Genomic DNA, 22,812 nt, shown 5'->3' with positions numbered 1-22,812 from the left:
AGGGGAGGGTTGGCCACCGCGCTGCGCCCCCTGGTGGCGGCCGGGGAAGAGCGGGGCGTGCCGAGCGCCCTCGGGGTCCGCAGGTGCAGGAGGGGCGCGCGCACCGAGCCGCTTGCCGGGCACGAGCCGCGCCGCCGCCCTTTCCCGGGGCACGGGGTGGGGCGTAGCGGTGGCTGGCACCGTCCCGGGTTCAGTTCCCGTCCCCGCGGCTGTTAGGGCATCGCGGGAGCTTGCCCGGCCGCGCTCTGCACCCAACCAGAATGTGGACGCTGCTTCGACATGGTGATGACCCACGAAACCGCTGACGCTCAGGAGGAATTCTTGCATAAAATGAGAAAATGCTTGTATTAGGATGAGCAACTGTTAGACGTGAGGGACAGAAACTGAACACACAGCATAAGCTTAAGTTGCCAAATAAAATGTATGCGCAGAAAAAATACCCTAGGAGATATGCCAACACATGGGCCATGGTTGCCTCTGGGCAGGGGGTCAATTAAGACTTTAGCTTAAACACCCTTTAACTTTAAACCCTTTTTGTGGTTTCTGCACTTCTGCAATGGTTTGGAATAAATATGTCTCACTCCCATATTCGGAAACAGTTTTTTTTTTTATTCTTTTGCTGTTTGAAAGTAAACTTATTTTGTAGAACGTTTTCCCTTTAAACTGGAGAGAAGTCACAAGGTAATTGGTCTCAAAAATCTAGGGGTGGGGGAGGAACAACACCGGGTTGATAATGGATTGGTGGGTCTGCGGAAGGTGCACACCTAGTATTTACCCAGCGCTCACTGTGGTAATGACCCGCCTCCATGGACACAGCCCAGGGGGTTTGCGGCCCTTGGAATTTCTGAGTCCCTTGACTTTCTCCTGCAAGTTGTGAATCTGAATTGAATTCAAACTGGGAGGTGGGGGCAGGAGAAGGAACCCGAGTTTTCTGGGAGGCGGGGATGGGGAAAGCATGGGAAAGGATTATGCATTTTCGGAGGCACCCTAGTGGAGTTGCTGAGGGACGAAGCGGCCTCCAAGGCCAGGCTGGCCAGTCCTGCTGCTGCTTCCCATGGGGCCTCTTCTGTGCTGCAAGGTTGTGAACTGACTCCAGGACAGTGTTTGGAGGAGTGCGTGCAGGAGTAAGCCACGTGGGAGCATGGGTTCGTGTTCGCAGGTACTGGCTTTGCAAATGCAAAGGCTCACCGAAATGCAATCGGAGATGTTGGGATTTTACTTGGTTTAAACTGCTGAGTGGCTAAAAAAAAATTCCTTCGGGGCTGGCCTATTTCTTTTCAACAATGTCATTCTGAGGGTACACATGGTTTTTAGTAACACACAAAGATTCTAAGTCTGTGATAAAAACCAGTATTCCAGATCTCTTCTCCAGGGGTCAGCCTTGGAAGGTGGGGTCCTGGCTGCTCTCTAGGCAGACCCTGGTGACTTGTTGGCAATGGCCTGGCTGACCTTGTGCAGGGCTTCCTGGAACTGGGGGTACTCGTCCTGCACTTGGGTGAGGATGGTGCTGATGAGAGTCAGCCGGTCGTCCAGGCGCCTGCGTTCCTGCAGCAGGGACTGCTTGGAGCGGAACAGGAACACGTACCGCCCCTCCTTCACCGCCTGCAGGTGCTTAAGGCGTGTCTGCAGGGCCACGATCTCGGAGAGGTTCTGGGTGGGAAAAGAGACCCCGTGTCAGGCTCTGCACATCAAAAGGAGGACACCGCCAGCCCCCCACACAAACTCAGAGGAAATGCCAAGAAGAGAGCTACGCCTGAAGAGAGGCGACTGTGAAAGTGTCATCTCCAAATCTAAGGGAAGAGGCTGGCACCCGTTGGATTAAAGCCTCTTCATTCATCCATTGCCTAGGAGATGTTTTTGACACCAGCCATGTGTCAAGCCTAGTGTCAGGACACCCGCCCCCGCCTCAGGGGAGCGGGCCCCTCTCTCTGCTCATGAGGCATCCAACCCAGCAGGAAATCCCACTGGGAGACTTTCAAATTGTATGCAGAATCTGGCGGCTTCTCACCAGCCTCACAGTGGCCACCCTGGTCCGTGTGCCACCATCTCCCTGAAGTACTGTGATAGCCACCAACAGACTCCTGCGTCCATCCTTGACCCTCCCATCCCACACTCAACGCCAGAGTAAGGGATCCTGCTGAAATCAAGTCAATCCACAGCCCCAAAGCCCCCCACTGTCTTTCCACCCCCCCCCACCCAAAGTCACGATCATGCCCCACAGAGGCTGCACACCATCCAGGCGGGGCCCTCTCCACCCTCAACTCCCCCTGCCCCAGTCCTGCCCCACTGGCCCTTTCAGGGTCCCCTGCCTTTGCTGGGCTGTCGGCTTTGCCTTGGGTGCCTCTCTCCCTCGCCTTCTCTAAGTTTTCACTCAAATGTCATCTTCTCCGTGTGGCCTTCCTGGACCACCCTACTCAAAATTTCAATCCTGCACTCTGCCCCAATGCGCCTCATGCTCCTTCTCTGCTTTATTTTTCTCCAAAGTGTTTATCACCATCTAACACACCAGATCTTCTTACTTATGTCATTTTTAATCTGTCCTCCCACCCCTAGAATGTAACCCCCAGGAGGACAAGGATTTTTGTTTGTTTTGTTCTATTCTGTAGTTGTAACATCCAGAATAGTGTCCAGCCCATAACTGATATGTAATCAATATTTTGTTGAATGAGTGAATCAAAGAGCCACAAAATGGGAGTGGCAGACGGTGGCTGGGCCTAACCAGATCAGGAGAGTCCTTATCTGGAGACACAGGACTTCTTGGAGTGGTGCACTCTGCTGCCAAGGTGCCCTTAGCCCTGGCATCTTCCTGGGACTCGCTTACCTGTCGCTTGAGGGCCACGAGCCGCTCGAGGTCAGCTTCAAGCACATCAGAGTCCGATTGCATCACTGACAGTTTTTCCTGCTTCTCTAGGAGGGAGTTGCTCAAAAGTTTCTGAGTTTCTTCCAGCTCCAAGACGGTTTTGGTGCACTCCTCAGTGGCCTAGGAGATAAACAGGACCGTGCTGGGCCCCTGCATCCTGGTTACTTAGCAGACAGAGGAGAGTCAGGCTGTGAGGACCCATCAGGCAGTTTCTAGACACCGATCCGGGAAGTATCCTCAAAGAGGAATGGGGTAGTCGCTGCCCCTCAGGCACCTATTTCCCGGAGAGGTGAGCACCAGCGAGACGCCAGGGCCTGGCTGAGCCCACGTGCAGGCTGCTCTCGAAGGCAGGCGTGGCTTAGAGAAAGACACAGGGTCCTGAGCAGTTTTGGGGACCTCCTCCTGCAGTGGGGCGAGGGATAGCTGAGCAGCCACGGGCCAAGGGCAGGGCCAAGGCTGTGTGGGGTGGAGAGCTGGGCTGGGAGCCTGAGAAAGGAGGGACTGAGTGGGGTGGCCGTGGTGGGTGGGGACCCCTCTTCAGGGTCCCAGGAGGACACGGCACCTCAAGAGGCATCTGCAGCAGAGAGCGGGATGGACAGCCAGGTGCCCTCAGCGTGGTGTTGGTTCTGCCATTGGGGGAGTGGCACAGTTAAGGGGGAGGAAAATCTGGTCGTGTTTGGCAGCTTCCGGGGCCCAGGGAGGATGAAGAGGCTACAGTGACTCTCAGGGTGGGACCAGGACATGGAGGGACTTTGGGGTGGGACTGGCAGGGATGCATAAGAGGTGGAGGTTGTGTTGGGCATGGCATGGGGGGCCGGGGTGCTGCTTGGAATGGGCAGGGAGTGAGAGGCAGGAGAGGGGGTCCTGGTGGGGGACTGAGGTGGTGCCCAGGGTGGTGAGGAGAGGTCACAGACCGGACAGGAAGCTGAGGAAGGAACGGACATCAGGAGTGGCCAATGTGGCAGACAAGGACTGAGGAAAGGCCACTCTGCTACTCTTTGCAGTAACTTCCAGCAACTTCCAAATGAGCAGTCCGGTCGCGTCTGTCATTGGGGCTAACCTTTTCCTATACAGGATGACTCCATGAGCTGGGTACCCATTTCACAGGTCAGCAAACTGAGGCACAGAGAGGTCAGATGACATGCTCCACTCATGAAGGAAACAGTGGGGCCCCGAGGCCACATGCCCAGCGGTTCCTGAGCTCCCTCAGCATGCAGGACTGCAGTTGCTGACTCGGTGAGCCCTTCGCCTACCTGGGAGGGGGTCACTGCTCTTATGTCCACCTGACAGGTGCAGAAATGCAGGCCTGGGAAGGTTCCACCTGCACCCAAGGCCACGCAGCCAGTCAGAGGAGGCTTAAGTGTGAGCTGAGGGAATGGGCACTGGGGCAGTACTGGCTTGTCCCCTCCCAGGGCAGGTTGTGCTCCACACGCTCGGTCATGTGACCTGGTAGAGGGGACATGGGCTCTCGTGGGCATCCGCCACATTCCCACCAGCCTGTCCCCAGCACCCACTCGGGGTCCTCAGCACGGGGGCTCACACCTCCACCATGCCCCATGCTTCCCTGGTGCTGTGCTGCGAAGCAGAAAGGGACTGAAATATGGGCGCCCCCTCCCTAAGCCGCACTCCCCTGGTGTGGATTTTCTGCTAAACCCGAGACAAACTCCCAGAGACAGGCCCTGTGGCAGCAGAAGGTCAGCGGTCCTCGGGACGCAGCTGCTGAGCACCAGGCCACTCTGGCCACTACTGCACCTCCACCCGCCACGACCCATGCACAGACGAGGTGGTCGAGGCCCAGGGGATGCAGCAGGTTGGTTTGTCATGTTCCCAAGGCTGGCTTCCTCCCTGTGTCACAGCCACGACCCGGCAGCACTGGTTGCAGCTCACAGGAACAATCCGCAGAGAAGGCTCCGTGATGGGGCGGGATAGAAGGAGACAGCGATCATGCCTGGGGCCAGCCAGTGTGTGTGTGTGTGGGGGGGTGTGACGCATCTGACCACACACACAGGGGAAGCGAGACGCACGCTGGCATGTACCCGCGTGACACCGTCCCCAACAGGAGCCGCTGAGCCTGCTGAGCAGGAGCACCTTCCTGGAATGGTCCTCGGGTCACGGAAGTAGAGCGGGTCACCTAAAGCTCCCTCCTTCCTTTTCTCGCTGCTCCCTACCTGGTGAGTGTCCCTGATCTTCCGTCGCAGCTCGGTCTGCTTCTGGTGGAAGCCGGTCCGCGTGAGCACCTTCTTGTTCGTCTTGCCCTGACCCTCGGCCTGGGCCACGATGGTCTCTCTGCGGGAGACGGCCAGCTCCATGTCACGGATCATCTTCTCCTGCTGCTTCAGCAGCTGCCCGTGCTTGATCTGGGGGCACAGGACAGAGGGGCTGGGAGGGGGTCGGGACACCGGGCGCACAGAGAGCGTGGGGCCTGCCTGCCACCTCCTCCCGCTGCACGTCCCCTGAGCCGACGGGAAACAAAGGGGAGACACCGCCAGAAGGAGCAAGGAGCCTGGAGGTCTCGTCCGGTCATTGGGTGACATTAATGTTCACATAAAGAATACACAGGCGAACAGGGAGGGACTGAAACCAGAGGAGATTAGGGAGACAGAGAACTGAATCAACCCTGGACCAGATCCCAGGATAGGAAAAGGAGGTTATTGAGAAAACTGGTGAATCTGATTAGAGTCTGCAGTTTTGACATTGCACTGAAGTGAACATCCTAGTCGCGACAGCTGCACCGTGGTGTTTTAAGATGGTAACATTAGGGGAGGCTGGTGGGGGGTCTCAGACTTGGGGCTGGAGATTGGCTGTGATGTGAGGATCGACTGCAGGGGCACAAGGGAACTGCCTGGGGTCGCAGAAGTGTTACCTGTCTTGACTGTGCTGGTTCACAGATGTGCACGTGCTCAGACCCATCCAGCTGTACAGTCAGTGGGCACATTTTATCATGTGTAAGTAGTGCCTCAATAAAGCTTATTTTTTTTTTCCTTTTTTTTGTCTTTTTTACTGACCGGTAACGGGATCGCAACCCTCGGTGTCGCGCCGTACCGGGACCAGCAAGGGAATCGCAACCCTCAGTGTTGCGCCCGCACCGCGCTCAGCCAGTGAGCAGGAACCGGTCTCCACATGGGATCCGAACCCTCGGCGGGAGCGCCGCCATGCTCCCAAGCGGCGCACTCTCCAGTGCGCCACCGGGCCGGCCCTCAATAAAGCTTATTTAAAAAGAAAGACAGGCAAGGATCCCCGAGTTAAGAATGGTGGCGTGAAACCCAGCCTATCCAGGTTTAAAAATGTACCATAAAGTGCCAGTCACCAGGTGCTCGCGGCCACAGAAAGCACAGAGAGAGGACAGCACGGGCAAGGGTGGGAAAAGCCGGGAGCCTCCGTGCCACCGACGTGGCCGTCAATTCACTGGGGAAACATGGACTATTTAATGTAAGATGTTGGCACGACTGACTCCCCAGATGAGAGAAAACAGAGACGAAGTCTTATTTCACACCGTAACCAAAAATACACTCCAGGCGGATTCAAGACCTAAGTATGTGTGAACAACGGAGAAGAATTTAGGAATATGTGTATGTGATTCCAAGCTGGGGTGACCTTCTTATGCAACACAGGAAACTCAGAAGCCATCGAGAAAAAGACAGATACGTCATAGACCAGGAACAGTAAAAATATTCTGTGCGGTAAAAACCACCCTCAACAGAGCGTTAAGGTGAAAAACAGACTAGAGATACTATTTTAAAATAGAATTAAAGACAGGGGTTAATAACCCCAATATACAAAGAACTCCTAAAAATTGTTAAGAAGTAAGAAAAAAGCCCAATAGGAAAGTCAGCCAAAGATACGAACAAACAAACCCCAGATGAGGAGATGCAAAGACCCACACCACGTCACACACATGCACGAGCACACACCCACGCACGAGCACACACACGTGCATGGGCACACACACGCGCACGGGCACACACACGCACGGGCACACACACGCACAGGCACACACACACGTGCACGGGCACACACACATGCAGGGGCACACACACACGAGCATACACACACGAGCACACACACACGCACGGGCACACACGCAAGCACGGGCACACACACATGCACAGGTACACACACGCACGGGCACACACACGTGCACACGGGCACACACACACGCACACGGGCACACACACGCACGAGCACACACACGTGCACAAGCACAGACACACGCACGGGCGCACACACACACGCACGGGCACACACACGCACGGGCACACACACATGCACGAGTACACACACACGCACGAGTACACACACATGCACGAGCACAGACACATGCACGAGCACACACATGCACGAGCACAGACACACGCACGAGCACACACATACGCTTGCCAACCGCCCTCTGGTAGAACAGCAAGGCAACTGCAGAACGGTGAGGTGCCCCTTTTCATACAGCGGACCGTCAAACACTGAAAACAAAAGGTGAGTGCCTCTAGCGAAGCCACAGAAGCAAGTCAGTAGGTAAAAGTCAACTATATTTCTATATACTAACAGCAAACAATTGGAAATTGAAATTTTTAAAAAGTACCATTTCCAATTGCAGCAAAAAACATGAAATACTTTGGTATAAATCTGACAAAACTTATGTAAGACCTGGATGCCAAAAACTAAAAGAACCATTGTGGGAAATCAAGCAAGACCTAAATAAACGGAAAGATATACCGTGTATGTGAATTGAAAAACTCAATACTGTTCAGATGTCAGTTCTTCCGAAACGGATCTATAGAGTCAATGCAATCCCAATTATGATCCCAACAGGTGTTTTTGATTCTTAAAGGCAAAAGAGAGTAGACAAAACAATTTTGAAAAAGAAGAATGAAGCTGGGGCATCTCTTAAGTATAGAGCTACAGAAATCAAGACTGGGGGTGTTGGTAGAAGGACAGACACACAGATAACTGGACCAGAACAGAGACCCAGAAACAGACTTTGAATGTGGTCAGCCGATTTCCACAAGGACTGGAATTGACATCTGAACAGTACTGAGTTTTCCAACCCACATACATGGTATATCTCTCCATTTATTCAGGTCTTGCTTGATTTCCCACGATGGTGTTTTTAGTTTCTGGCATCCAGGTCTTACACACGTTTTGTCAGATGTATAAAAAAGTATTTCATTTTTTTTGGTGCAATTGTAAGGGCAGACTTTCCAAAAGGTGGGCTAAGACCATGCGACACCCAAATGCAAAAAAAATTAACCCTGATTCACAGCTTGCACCATTTATAAAAATGAACTCAAAATACATCACGGACCTACATGTAAAACCTAAACGTATGAAGCTTCTGTAAGAAAACACAAGAGGAAATCTTCATGACCTTGGGCTAGGCAAAGATTTCTTCGATGTGCTACCAAAAAGATGCCCAGAAGAACAGATCGAGTGGCCGGACTTCACGCACACAGAAGAATCTCAAATGTATCTGCTAAGTGAGAAAAGCCAGACTCAAGATGCTTCACCCTGATTGGTCCATTTATATGACATTCTGGAAAAGCCAAAACTACAGGAGTGGAAACAGGCTGCTGGTTGTCAGTGCTGGGGTGTGGGGGGCTGACCGCAGAGGGGAACGAGGGAAACTGAGGTTGATGGGAGTGTCTTATGTCATGATACGGTGGTGGTTCCGTGATTGTATGTCTTTGTCAAAACTCCTAGGGCTACATGCCCCAAAGTGTGAACTTTTACACAATTTAAATACCTCAATAAAAAAAATAAAAGACTGATAGACTGATAACACCCAGAACTGTTGAGGGGGTAGGGACATAGTCACTGTCCCCACTGCTTGGAAGCGTAATCTGTCAACCCTGGTTCCGAAGACTGTCCCCACTGCTTGGAAGCGTAATCTGTCAACCCTGGTTCCAAAGAAAAGAACCAGTAAGGTTCTGTTACAGTAACATCCCAGGATATTATTGTAACATTGTGTGGTGATTAATTTTATGGATCAGCTTGACTGGGCTACGGGATGCCCAGAGAGCTGGTAAAACATCATTTCTGCGTGTGTCTGTGAGGGTGTTTCCAAAAGAGATCAGCATTTGGATCGGTAAACTGAGTAAAGAAGATCTGCCCTCACTGGTGAAGGTGGGCATCGTCAATCTTTTGAGGGCTCAAATACAACAGAAAGGTGGAGGAAGAGCAAATGTGCTCTCTGTTCTTGAGCTGGGACATTGGACTGGCTCCCTTCTCAGGTCTTTGGACCTGGACTGAATTACATCACTAGCTCTCCTGGGTCTCCAGCTGGCAGATGGCAAATGGCAGGACTTCCTGGCCTCCACAATGACACGAGCCATTTCCCATAATCAGTCTCAATCTCTCTCTCTCTCTCTCTCTCCCCTTATCTCTTGGTTCTGTTTCTCTGGAGAACCCCAACTAATACACATTGTTCATAGTGACAAAACAACAAAGTGGAAACAATCTGAATTTTCATCAACCTGGAACTGTTGGAATGAACTGTGATATATCCATAGTATATTCTGTAACTGTTAAATGTCCATGTTGTTAAAAAATATGAGTTGCACGGGCCGGCCAGTGGCTCACTTGGGAGAGTGCAGTGCTGACAACAGCAAGTCAAGGGTTAAGATCCCCTTACTGGTCATCTTTTAAAAAAAACGAGTTGCAGATACACACACACACATGCACACGCACATAATTTTCGTGAAGGGAAAATTTTAAGAAGGACGGAGAAAGGCAAGCCCTGTCAGTGTGTGTTTGTGGAAGAGCCGAGAAGGGTGAGGGTCACCGCCCTGTGCAGGGTGACACAGTTGCCCTGATGGAGGAGGGGCAGCGGGGGAGGCAGGGACGGGGGAGGAACGTCCTGCACTTTCTCTTTGTTCCCCCTGTGCTGGGGAGCTTGGCTAGCTGCAGCAGACATACGTGGCTTCTGTGGTTTGAAAAGACAATTAAATGGAGTATTTAAAAAAAACTTTACCAGCAGGGTATACATTTGATCTGAAAAATAACTCAACAGCCAGGGCAATTTTTATTTAAAGTGCATTGTAAAAATGATGTCAGGGTTATTTTTATTAACTGCTCTTATTTTAACTCTTAAGGCCCTGAACGTTTGGCTCAATGATCATTTGTGAGTTAATTACCAGCCTTTTAAAAGGGAACAAAACCTAGCTAAATGCAACTGTGGAGAGAAGGCGTGGCCGTGAGGGACAAGATGGGTGTGCTCTCTGAACCCTTCCATCGTGTGAGCCTCTTTTTGTCCCACAGTGGGATGCATCTCATTAGTGGGTCATGAAGTTTGGGGGGTTGCCCCAGCACTTAAAAATATCGGAATGCCTTGATTGCACGGAGCAAGGATAAAATAGCATTTTGTGAAATAATAGGCCTATGGCCGTGTGTCCTGTGTTGTTCTGTGATTATTTCTGTGAGGTTGAATGAATGAAAGTTGGACAGACCCTGAGGTGAGAGGTAGGTCATGGGAACGGTGCATTCAGCCTGTGCTTGGTTGGAGTGCAGGTCGCTGTGCAGGAGCGGGGCCCTCCCCGGGGAAACTCATCCCTAGCCCCTGGCCAGGGTGGCCCGTGCAGTTGCTACAGGGGCCGGGGGAGCCCACCAGGCCCTGCCTGAGCCCCTCGGCTCCACTCACCTTCATTCTGTGGATCTCGGCCTTCATGGCTCGGATCTCTGTCTGGCCAGTCTCGGAATCCACCGAGTAGCGCATCTCTTTTGCCAGCTGGATTTTTTTCTCCCAAAGCATGATCTGATGTCTTTAGAGGTGGAAGAGACAGTGTAAGAACCAGAGAAATTAGGAGTTTTCTTCTGATGCTTCGGTGAGCTGGCGCTCTAAGGCTTCACCTAGATTTTGAGGTATGATGGAAGAGTGTTTGTGGCTGATACCGTAAGCCTCACAAAGCCAAAAATGTTTACTATCTGGCTGCTTACAGAAAAAGTCTACCAACCCTTGAAATAGACAAACCTCTGGCAAACAGGGAGGGGGGGAGAGAGAGAGAGACAGAGAGAGACAGAGAGAGAGAGAGAGAGAGACAGAGAGACAGGGACAGAGAGAGAGAGACAGAGAGAGACAGAGAGAGAGAGAGAGAGAGACAGAGAGACAGGGACAGAGAGAGAGAGACAGAGAGAGACAGAGAGAGAGAGAGAGAGAGACAGAGAGACAGGGACAGAGAGAGAGAGACAGAGAGAGACAGAGAGAGAGAGAGAGAGAGACAGAGAGACAGGGACAGAGAGAGAGAGAGAGACAGACAGAGAGACAGGGACAGAGAGAGAGAGACAGAGAGAGACAGAGAGACAGAGAGAGAAATTGAGAGAAAGAGGGAGAGAGATTGAGAGGGGAGGAAAGAACACAAATATATAACTTTAGGAGCAGAGAAAGTAAATACAATTGATAGAAGTTGCCTAAGAAGAAGTAACAAGCCTGAACAGGCCAATGGTCTAAAAGCTATTAAAATGTCAGTAAAGACACATGCCCCTGCAAAAGCACTGGTCGCAGACGGCTTTATGCACGGACTCTATCAAACTACAGGAAACAGATTACCCCTTTGCTATCCATTGCCCCCCAGAACCCGTTAAGTAGATTGTGGGGCATCCACAGGGTGCCTGCTCCACGACATCCCAGTCGCAGGACTAGATCAACATGCATCGATGTGGAGAGACAGCCACAAAAATATCTGCATGCTCCAAAGGACGGCGTATAGGACAACGCCATTTTTGTTGAAAACAAAACAACACAAGAAAGAAATCTCGTGGTGTTCTGGTAAAAGAAGAGCTGGAATTATACGTGATCTTCCCTGTCTGCGCTGCACGTGCTGTTATAGTTTCAAATGCTTACAGTTGGGTGTGTGTTACTTTTATCATCAGACACCACAAAATAATGTATATTTTAAAAAGTTTAGGCCGGCCCGTGGCTCACTCGGGAGAGTGCGGTGCTGATGACACCAAGGCCACGTGTTCGGATCCCTATATAGGGATGGCCGGTTCGCTCACTGGCTGAGCGTGGTGCAGACAACACCAAGTCAAGGGCTGAGATCCCCTTACCGGTCATCTTTAAAAAAATAAAAATAAATAAATAAATAAATAAAAATAAAAAAATAAAAAGTTTATCCCAGAGGAAGCCACTGAATTTCCAGCAATCACTGGTTTGGCTCGAAAGCTGTCACCGAGGGTGGCAGGCCAGAACTCTGCTGAGGCTTTCGGTGGTTCTTCTGACCTGCCAGGGTGGGTTCCAGAACCACCGCCCGGGGGGCTCTCTTAGACGAACAGTGGGCACACGCACAGATGCTCTGCAGGGGCGGTGACATTCAGAACACGGGGCGGGACTCACTCTGCTTCCACCAGGTTGCTCAGGATGGCCGCCTTGTCCTCGGTGAGCTGGTCCAGCCTCTCCTGCATCTCCATGGTCTCCCTCTCAGAGGCCTGAGGAGCGGGGGTGGGGTGGGATGGGAGCTGCAGGTTGGTGGACGCTGGGGTCGCCGCCTGCCAAGTCCCATCATCGACTGGAGGGGAGCATGGGAGTTATGTCCTGGGGCGAACCACCCCCATCGAGGACACGTGTGCCGTGGGTGGCGGGGGGCGGGGTCGCCTGACCTTAAGCGAGCGCACGAACTCGTTCTCGGTCACCAGGTTGTCCTGCTGCAGCTGCTCCGAGCTGCAGCGGTTTTTGCTCATCAGCACGTTGAGCTTCCTCAGGTCGTTGTCCAGGTCCTTCATGTGGCGTTCAGTCTCCTTCTGCTCCTTCTTCTCCTGGTCGATCTTGCCTGCGGCACAGACAGAGATGCGGGGTGGGCGGAGGAGGAAGGCTCTGGAGGATGAGGTCGTCGCCCACGTGGCAGCGACACCCCGAAGGAGGAGCCAGGCTTTGTTTTTCCCCATAGCTCCCCGTTGTCCTTCCTGGCACCTCAAACCAAATGACATCCCTGCCAGGCCGCTAAGTTTGCGAAGCCTGGTCATTCGAGGGAACAGAAAGGACCCCCATGTGGGGACAACCGGTAGGTGTGGGTGGGGGGTAATGATGAGGAACAGGCTGCCCTCCCCCAAGGACACGTGAGGTTCCTTGGACGGTGGGACGCAGCTGGAGCTCAGACACTGAGTCTCCGGGAGGTGGCCCTTTGCCCGCCACCCCACCCAGCCAAGCTCAGGGGCAGAGGGTGGACGTTCTTGACACTAGATGTACGTTTTTTGTCCACCGATGGGCGGCCCCTCCTCAGTCCCGTTTCCTAGTTCCTTCCACTCTTCCTGCCACCTTTACCCTTGGACGCTCCAGGGCTTCTCTGCCCTTCCACAGTCGTTGCAAACAGGGAGGCGGGGCAGGGTGACGGCTCACATTTGCCGAATGTGTGACATCAGCGTTTTTGCTGTTTGCCTTTGAGGTGCATGGAAATGGAGCATGTGCCCTGGCGCATGGCATGGAATCCCCTCCCCGGAAAGGTCCCACTCCGTCCCCTGCAGCTGCGGGAGCCTGCAGCTCGTCTGGGGCCCCGGCGCGCAGCGGCACTCACTTTCTACCCGCAGTTTCTTCTGCTCCAGGATGTGGATCTCCTTCCTGAGCATGTTCACGGAGACCAGCTGCTCCTCGCGCTCCTGTGCGGCCTTGACCATCTCCTGCTGCAGGCGGAGCCAGGTCAGCTGGGCCTGGGTAATGCTGCTGCTGTGCTCTTCGATCAGCTTGGTCAGCCTTTTGATTTCGAGCTCGAGGGGTCCAACTTCTTCCCCCTGAAAGGGATATCCATCCAAAAGCAAAATAAGCCCTTGTGTTCTGGGTAGGCTGCAGAGGGCCTGGACCCCTGAGGTCATGAAGCTGTGTGATTGGGAGGCATTTACTTTGAGGGGCTCCAGTTAGCTCTTGGAAGGGCCCAGGCCACATGCCAAGGACCCTGCTGCAGGAAATACGGGTGTCATGGGCTCTGGAGCCACCCTCCAGCCTTCCCTGCCCTGGGAGCCCTGTTGCTGGTGGGGTGGCCCCGTGCTAGAGCCTTGTGGGTGTACCAGCAGGGTGGGCTGGGCCTCTGTTCCCCAAAAGGGCTTTGAAAGTTGCCTGTTAACAGCAGACTGTCAAGGCTCAGAGACTTTACTCCCTTAGAATCCATTTGGGTTTGTGGCTTTGGCAGCAAAAAAGGGGGCTCTCCAGTGTTTGGGGCCACCTAAGAACGCCCCCCAGCTGCCCATCTTCCTCAGGAGCTTGAGTTCTATGACGGAGTCCTTAGGTTACAGGTGCCTGCATAACATACAAGATGCAACCCTCAACTCATTAGACCACTTTGCCTACTGCAGCGGCCATCAGGTCAAGTCTAGCTGACCACCTGTCTCTGTATGGCCTGTGGTCATAAGTAATGTCTTATTGAACACAGCCGCTCCCAGTCCTTTAGGTATTGCTGATGGGCAGAACTGGGTAGCTGGGACAGAGCCCATCTGGCCTGCAAAGCCTAAAATCTTTGCTATCTGGCCCTTTGCGGAAAGAGTGTTTGCCGTCCCCTGACTTAGAGCCTCCCGCACGCAGGCCATTTTGCTGGTACAACGGGTAGGGAAAGAAAGAAACCACTTTCTGTTCTGTGAGTTCATTTCTAAACACAGGAGGTCCTGGAAGGGCCTCTGCTCCACCAGACACAGAGATCATGCAGAGGGAGCCTCTCCCCACGTGGGCCTCACCCCCATCTCGGAAACCATGTGCTCCAGCTGCTTGGTGAGGAGGTTGAGGAAGCCCTGCTTCCGCTCGATCAGGGTGCTGCGCCGGGCCAGCTCGTTCCTGCTGCTGCTGATGAGCTCATTAACCTTCTCCACCTCCTTGTCCAGCTCGGCGAGCGTCTTCTGATGCATGTCCCGTCTGCAGCTGGTGTTGGTGATATCCAGGGTGGTCTGAGCAATGTCGCCGTCAATTTTGGAAAGATGTGTCACCTGAGTTAGTGGAAGGAAACACGTGTGAACGTTTTTTCCCCCCAGGAGGCTCCGAACGAGCTCGCCAGTCTACCATGCCCTTGGCTGTCTGGATGTTTGTCTGGCAAATCCCAAACACACAATCAGGAGGGTGGGGGACGCTGGTTTCCTCTCCGTCTCAAGGACCTTGTTGGAACCCAGATGGTGACTTCTTACAAAAAAAGAAAGACAACATTATTTGTTTTTCTTATGAAACAGACAGTAGCATACATTGTTGGAAACATGAAAATAGAGATGAGGATGCAGGAGAGAGAGTTTAATCACCCGTAATTCTGCTACAAGGTTGGCCACCGTCACCGTCTGGAATATCCTTCCTTCCAGTCTTTTATATATACCCCCCACCTGCCCCCAAACACAGAAATAGGGTCGTTACAAAAAAAGAAAGACAACATTATTTGTTTTTCTTATGAAACAGACAGTAGCATACATTGTGGGAAACATGAAAATAGAGATGAGGATGCAGGAGAGAGAGTTTAATCACCCGTAATTCTGCTACAAGGTTGGCCACCATCACCGTCTGGAATATCCTTCCTTCCAGTCTTTTATATATACCCCCCACCTGCCCCCAAACACAGAAATAGGGTCGCGCTCTACCTACTGGGTTGTGACCTGCTTTTCAACATGGTAAATCGTGTCACGTATTCTTATGTCACATGATTTTTAACGGCTGTACAATACTCCATGTATTTGTAACAGTGTGTGACGCAGGTCAGACGTGTCAGACACTCGTTCCTTCATTGAACAATCACTGACTGAGCGCCCGGTTGCTGCTCTGGCATCAGTGAAGGAAACCTAGATTCCTGCCCTCTGCGAGCGTGCAGTCTATTATAAATAAATGGTCCTGTTCTAAACAGTGCTGTGGAGAACACTTAACAATGGCTTCTAATTGGTATTCAATGGGACAAATGTCATTACATTTTACTGAAAAGCTGGACACAGTCCTGGAAAGGAAAGATCCTACTGCGGAGTGTAAACGGCCACCCAGTTCAAGCCTTGTGACCTCTGGGGCTCGCGGCCGACCTTGGCTCCTGGGGGCTGGAGTACCAGTGGTAGGGCCGGCTGGGGCTCCTCGGGGCCCTCCTGCTGTCCTGCAGGTCACACTGGCCCCTCCCTGCCTCCTCTTTGGGCCCTTTTGGTGGCAGAAGAGATTCACTTGGATCCCTTCCCGCAACAGAGGGTTTACTGTGTAGATATTTGTGGGGATTAGGAATCGAGGCAGCCAGCACCCTCAGTCGCAATGATGCAGCCAGACTTGCTTGGGAACGGGGAGAGGCTGGCAGCCGGGGTGGGGTCCTCTTGCCTGGGTGCGACCCTGCTGGGTGGCCTCGGCTCTTGTCTGTGCTGACTCTACACCCAGCCCCTTGTGCTGGCTGCCCGTCCGCTCCTGCCAACCCCAGTGCTCCTTGGGGCCGTTCCGGCTCCACCTCCCGCGACACCTGCTGGCTCTGTCCTCCTTCCGTGACACCTGCTGGCCCCCTCCTCCTCCTGCGACACCTGCTGGCTCTGTGCCTCACACTCACTCTCTGGACAGCCATTGTGGGTGACTTCCCAGGATGCCCAGCGTTCCTACTTGTAACCCAGACCCTGTCCACCTGGAGCAGAAGCTTCCAGCGCTCGGGTCGAGGCAACATCAGCCACACCACCAGCCCCCTCTGGGCTCCGCGGCCCATCTCCTTCTCTGCCAAGATCATCCTGAGATCTGGGTCTCCACCAGGGCCCCTGCCTCACTTTCCTCCAGCATGCGCCACCCTGGGGGGCTCCTGTTCCTAAACCCCTTTTAGCCTCCAGCTCACCGATGGCCACTGTCAGCAGCCGAGCCAGCCAGAACACGCCTGCCTCCCCCAGCTCTGCTCCTGGGCTGTTTGCTCTCTTTGTGGAGACCACCCTGGCTTCCTCCCAGGACTGTCCCTGAATCAACTGCCTACACCCCACGGTTGACGCCTGCCCACCTCCCTCCAGACCCCAGCTCCAGACGGATGATCCCATCCATCCACTTTCTGCTCCTCTGTCCAGATATGCCCCCTGCCCTGCCTGGACCCAGCCCTAGGGGCTTTAGAGCAGTTCAAAGAAAAAAACCATCTCCTTTTCAAGAGCTCCACTGGCCTGTGCTGGAAAAACAGCGTCAATAGATTAATTTGTTGGGCCGAGACTCTTTACTGCCCTCTGCTGGACACCACTGGTAGTACTTGCAGCTGCCCAGGAAGGGCTGGGGACCTGGGGACCTGGGGACCTGGGGACCCAGGGACGGGCCTCGGCTGTGCTGCAGCAGGGCTGGGCAGGCTACTTCACACCCCTCATACTCCTTAGCTTCCCCTGCACACCCCCAGGCCACCTGAGTTTACTGCCTGGTGGTCTGGCCCCCACCTCCCAGGGAAAGGACAGTCAGAACTCCCCCAGAGATCCAGCTGGCCCACATGGTTGGCTGATTCCAGCCCTGTCTCCTCTATGTCCTTGGTGCAGTCAGACCAGGAGAGAGTTGCCCTCCTCCCAGGATGTCTGGGGGGCGAGGCTGCCAGCTAGTTAGACAGCCGCCCCGCCTGCCCCAGAGCCGGTGAGTCCCACCAGCCTTGTGGCGGGTCAGTTTTGGCTCAGCTGGGCCCACTCCTGGCCAGCAGCCATCATGACAACAATGGTGATGGCTGACATTTAGGGAGCACTTCCTGTGGCCCTCCCCAGGCGCTCAGCTGGCACTTCCACGGAGGATCAGATGCAATTTTCGGACATCTGCAGGTGTCTACTAACAGGTAAGACAGCTGAGTCCCCAGGCCTGAGGCCCAGGATCACACAGGAGTGCGACTCATGCTGTTAACCACCCAGGCGTCAGGCCTGGAGGGGCCCCCTGCTCCCCCTCATCTCCCACCCCTCAGAAGGGCAAAACAAGATGAAAGAACCTGGGCTGGAGCCACACAGGGGGAACCTTCTGGTGGGGCTGGAAAAGAAAGAGATATACGTATGCAGCTGCTGCCAACATGTTTGTGATGGGGAATCTGGAAGGTTGGACAGGACTCGCCTCTCCTCCTCAGACTGAAGCGGGGCTGTAAGGCAGGCCCTCTGCTGGGGTGTGCCTTCCGCCAGGTGAAGGCTGTGGTGGCCTTTGGGGGGTCCCGTGCCATGGAGGTCAATGGCACACCTCACAGCCCCCAGGACAAACCAGCCTTCGGGTGGTGGCTGGCAAGAGAGAGCTCTCAGCAGCTTGGTGATCCATTTAAAATGCCCAGACCCTTTGACCCAGCAATTTATCCTCAGAATGTGGAGAAAGATTTAGGAATAAGGATGTTTGGGGCTGAGCTATATATATAATATTTTAAATCTAGAAACAGCCTGAAATGTCTAACAAGAGACTTGTTAAATAACATATGTGTATTCATATGATGACATGTCATATATAAATGAAATTTGAGGTTTTCAAAGAATATTTAATGGCATGGGAAAGTTATGTTGAATGTGGTCAATAAAGTAAAATGAAAAACTAAAGGAGTGAAAAGTTCATTGCTACTACACTCACTGTCTGCACCTTTCTCTCTGCATCAGAACTCAATAAAATCAATAAAAAATGGATTACAATGGACCTAAAAACTGATATATAATAAGAGCCCAATATGTTTAAGGGTATGTGTGCGTTTGTGTGGTGTTTGCGGGAGTTTGAGTGTGTGCATCTTTGAGTATGTATGTGTGTGTGTATTTGCACACGGGTGAGCGTGTATGTGTTTGCATGTGTTTGCTCATGTGCATGCACTGGGACATGTATGTATGCACGGTGTTTGCGGGAGTTTGAGTGTGTGCATCTTTGAGTATGTATGTGTGTGTGTATTTGCACATGGGTGAGCGTGTATGTGTTTGCATGTGTTTGCTCATGTGCATGCACTGGGACATGTATGTATGCACGTGTGTTTATGTGTTCAAATGTGTTCATGTGCATGTGAATGAGTATGTGTGTGTGTACAGGAAAATTTCCAGAAGGAAATATACCAAAATTTTAACAGAGGTTGTCTCTGGATGGTGGGACCAGAGCTGTCTTATTTTCTTCTTTGTGCCTTTCTGTATTTCCAGGTTTTCTTTTCTTTTTTTTTTTTTTCGACTGGTAAGGGGATTGCAACCCTCGGCACAGTGTGGTCTGCACCACGCTCAGCCAGGGAGTGCACCAGCCATCCCTATGCAGGATCCGAACCCGCAGCCTTGGCGCTACCAGCGCCGCACCCTCCCGAGTGAGCCACGGGGCCGGCCCTCCAGGTTTTCTACAATGAAAATGCACAGCCGTTACAACGAGGAGACAGTGAAAGCCGAGTGGACACACTGAGGCCCCTCTGCTCACACAGACTGCACTGGGTCTGGTCTCCAGCCTGTGCCCGGGCTGGAGCGGGAGGGCCCTGGGCACGCCGTGGGGTGGCGGGGCAGCTGGCATACCATGCTGGTCTTCTCCTTCTGCAGCCGCAGCAGGAGCTGGCTGAAGTACTTGGTCATCTTGTTGGAGGTTGTGTGCTCCTGCAGCTTCTCCACGATGGAGGCCTCCATGCTCCTCCTGTGCTCCAGCTCGCTGCGGATGGCTTGGTGGACGGCCTTCGATTCCCCCATGACTACGGTGTGTTCCTGGAGCAGAAGAGCCAGAGAGTAGTGGAACATCCCAAAGGGGCGCAGCCATGGCCGACCTGCTTGGGGGGCGGGGGGCGTGGTGCACCTGCTGGCCCTTGCTCAGGGCGCCCTCCACGTCCTGCAAGGTGAGCTGGTAGGTGCTGAACTCGTTCTGCAGGGCCTCCTGTCTGGTCAGGCACTGGGCGGTCAGCTTCTGCATTAGGCTGGCCTCCGCCTCTGCTCTGTGCAGGACGCCGGCCAGCTTCTCGTTCTTTCCTTCCTCCTTCCTGATGGACTTCTTGTAGGCTTCGATCTCACCATCGATGGACCTGACTTGGTGCTGGCTTTCCCTGCAGAATGGAGAGCACGAAGCCAGTCAGGCGCCAGACATCAGGGGACCGACGCGTGTAGTCGCACCCCACTCAGAGGGAGCTCACGAAGTGGCATGCAACACACGGAGAAACGAATGAGGAAACCAACTCTTTTAACAGCAGCCAAATCTTGACCATTATCTCCTAATGCACCAATAGAAATATTACCCATTCAAAGCCCAAGTTTAAAACTCTTTTAATATGATGGTTATGGGGAGAAGGAACATAACGCATGGTTAGGCACTGTGCCAGGGTGTTCATGGGCCCATCTTCGTTAACGATGACACTAATCCCAGAGAGGAAATATTATCCCAGCTTTACGGAAACTGAAACTCGGAGCATTTCAGTAACTTGCCCAAAGTCCCCAGGAAACACTGCAGCTGGGAGGACACCAGGGGGTCCCACTGCAAACTCTGCTGCTTTTTCCCTCAGCACACTGCTGCGGAAACACCTGTAGTTAACACCAAGTTTTAAAGTACAGACACTAGATAAAAGAATGTGAATTTTTATTTGTGTGTGAGAAACTTCTTCCCTTTCATTCTGAGGTCTCCTGCTGCACTTTAAACAGTCCTCTCTCCACCAATAATATCTTATCTTTCAAATACGCTCTTATTCGAAAATTCAAAAAGTACTTTCTTCTTGGACTAGAATAATTCCTTCCATATTTTCCTCACGTCTATCCCCAGTCCTTCAATTCCCTTCCCCAAGCAACCTGTTACCATGTCTCAGATGTCTTTCCAGATGGAGTCCATGCATATGTGCATTATGTTTCTGTATGTATATGTATTTCTCTCCACTTAAAAAATTACAAGTGGTAACTTAATATATCCTATTCTGCATGTTAGTTTTCCTTGTGTAGTGGATTGAATTATGTCCCTCCAAGACACACTGAAGCTTGACTTTTGTCTCCCAAGTTTTATGTATTGGAAACCTGGCCCCCACTGCGACTGTTAAGAGGGTGGGAAATCCTATTATGGCAATTGTAAGGTGGAGCCTTGAGGAGGTGACTGGGTTGCAGGACCGTGCAGTAGTGAATGGGTTAAAAATGGTGGTCAGGATGTGGTTCTGAGGGCTTTAAAAGAAGAGTGAATGAGGAATTGTCTCTGCTCTCTCCGCTTCCACCATCTTGCAATGTGAGACCCCTGGGTCACTGTTGTCACCACCAGATGGACTTTGGACTTCCCAGCCTCAGAAACTGTAAGCAATAAATGTTGTTTTCTTTATAAGTCACCCAGATCTGTGTATTTTGTTACAAGCAACAGAAACTGATTAATACACAGTGTACATAGAAATCTCCTTAGATCTTTTCAGTTCTCCTCAGTGTATTCTTTTTTTTTTCCTTTTTGTCTTTTTTACTGACCGGTAACGGGATCACAACCCTCGGTGTCGTGCCCGTACCGGGGACTGGCAACGGGATCGCAACCCTCGGTGTTGCTCCCGCACCGCGCTCAGCCAGTGAGCGGGAACCGGTCTCCACATGGGATCCGAACCCTCGGCGGGAGCGCCACCGCGCTCCCAAGCAGTGCACTCTCCAGTGTGCCACCGGGCCAGCCCTCCTCAGTGTATTCTAATGAAGAATGTGCTATAATGTAATCAACCTCATTGATACGCAATTCAGCTCTTTCCAGTCTTCTGGTCATTTTTTAATTTCACCAGCATATCAATAAATATTCATACATATAAAAAACAGATACTGGAGAAATACGCCACACTCATGGGGCAGAAGATTTAATATTATTAAGATGCCAATTCTTCTCAAAGTGATCTACAGACTCAATATATTTCAATCACAACCCCAGGAGGCACTTTCCCCCCAGAAATTGACAAACTAATTCTAAAACTTATATGGAAACCTAGGGCCGGCCCGTGGCTCACTGGAGAGAGTGGTGCTGATGACACCAAGGCCACGGGTTCGGATCCCATATAGGCATGGCCGGTTCACTCACTGGCTGAGCGTGGTGCTGACAACACCAAGTCAAGGGTTAAGATCCCCTTACCGGTCATCTTTAAAAAAATAATAATAGGGCCGGCCCAGTGGTGCACTGCTACATACATATGTTCGGATCCCACATACAGACCGGCCGCTCACTGGCTGAGTGAGGTGCGGGCACAACACCGAGGGTTGCGATCCCGTTGCCGGTCCCGGTCTGGTGCGGGCACGACACTGAGGGTTGCGATCCGTTGCCGGTCACGAAAAAAGACAAAAAGGAAAAAAAAAAAAAATAAAATAAATAAATAAATAAAATTTATGTGAAAGCTAAAGGACCTAAAATAGCCAAAATAACTTTGCAAAAGAACAAAAAAGACGCACACTCTGATTTCAAGACTTTCTTTAAAGCTACAGTTATCAACACAATGTGGTATCAGTGAAAGAACAGACAAATACGTCAACGAACAGAATAGGGAGTCCAGAAACAGACAAACACACACAGGTGATCAACTGATTTTTGACAAAGGCGCCAGAATGTGTCAATGGAGAAAAGATAATCTTTTCAGTAAGTGGTGCTGGACAACTGGAAAGAGTCACACAAAAAACCTGATCCTGGACCCCCTACCTCACACCATAGCAAAAGTTAACTTGAAATGGATTGGATGCCTAAACATAAGCACTAAGACTAGAAAAATTTAGCAGAAAAGGTAGGAGAAAATATTTATGATCCTGAGTCAGGCAAAGATTTCTCAGAGAAGACATAAAAATCATAAACTAGGAAAGAAAAAATTAATAAATTGGACTCCATAAAAATTTAAAAACTTCTGCTCTTCAAAATACGAGATGAAGGGCCAGCCCGTGGCTCACTTGGGAGAGCGTGGTGCTGACAATACCAAGTCAAGGGTTGAGATCCCCTTACCGGTCATCTTTTGAAAAACAAAAACAAAAACAAAAACAAAATACGAAATGAAAAGGCAAGCCATGGACTGGAGAAAAATATTTTCAAAACATGCATCTGATAAGGGACTCATAAAAGAATATGTGAAGAACACCTAGAACTCAATTACAAGATAAGCTACTCACATTAGAATTGGGCAAAAGGGGCCGGCCCGGTGGCGCACTGCGCTAGTGCGCCGCTTGGGAAGCGCGGCGGCGCT

General features: G+C 52.0%; 1 protein-coding gene across 1 annotated transcript in view; it reads right to left on the bottom strand.

Annotated features, from left to right (window-relative positions):
• Positions 1-613: 613 nt before the first annotated feature.
• Positions 614-22,812, bottom strand: part of CCDC40 (coiled-coil domain containing 40) — a 60,725-nt gene continuing 38,526 nt past the window's right edge. Inside the window, exons 9-18 of the mRNA XM_008578578.1 lie at positions 19,461-19,704; positions 19,190-19,372; positions 14,501-14,746; positions 13,354-13,567; positions 12,443-12,612; positions 12,180-12,271; positions 10,488-10,608; positions 5,029-5,217; positions 2,822-2,980; positions 614-1,650 (exon numbers count right to left, since the gene is read on the bottom strand). Coding sequence (XP_008576800.1) covers positions 1,408-1,650; positions 2,822-2,980; positions 5,029-5,217; positions 10,488-10,608; positions 12,180-12,271; positions 12,443-12,612; positions 13,354-13,567; positions 14,501-14,746; positions 19,190-19,372; positions 19,461-19,704 — 1,861 coding nt within the window. The 3' untranslated portion in view covers positions 614-1,407. The remainder of the gene's footprint in view (positions 1,651-2,821; positions 2,981-5,028; positions 5,218-10,487; positions 10,609-12,179; positions 12,272-12,442; positions 12,613-13,353; positions 13,568-14,500; positions 14,747-19,189; positions 19,373-19,460; positions 19,705-22,812) is intronic.

The sequence above is a fragment of the Galeopterus variegatus genome, unplaced genomic scaffold (assembly GCF_000696425.1).
Source record: "Galeopterus variegatus unplaced genomic scaffold, G_variegatus-3.0.2 Scaffold1721, whole genome shotgun sequence".
In the NCBI taxonomy this organism is placed as follows: Eukaryota; Metazoa; Chordata; class Mammalia; order Dermoptera; family Cynocephalidae; genus Galeopterus; species Galeopterus variegatus.
Note: the sequence above shows the minus strand (reverse complement) of the source record. Positions and strands in the feature narration are given on the sequence as shown.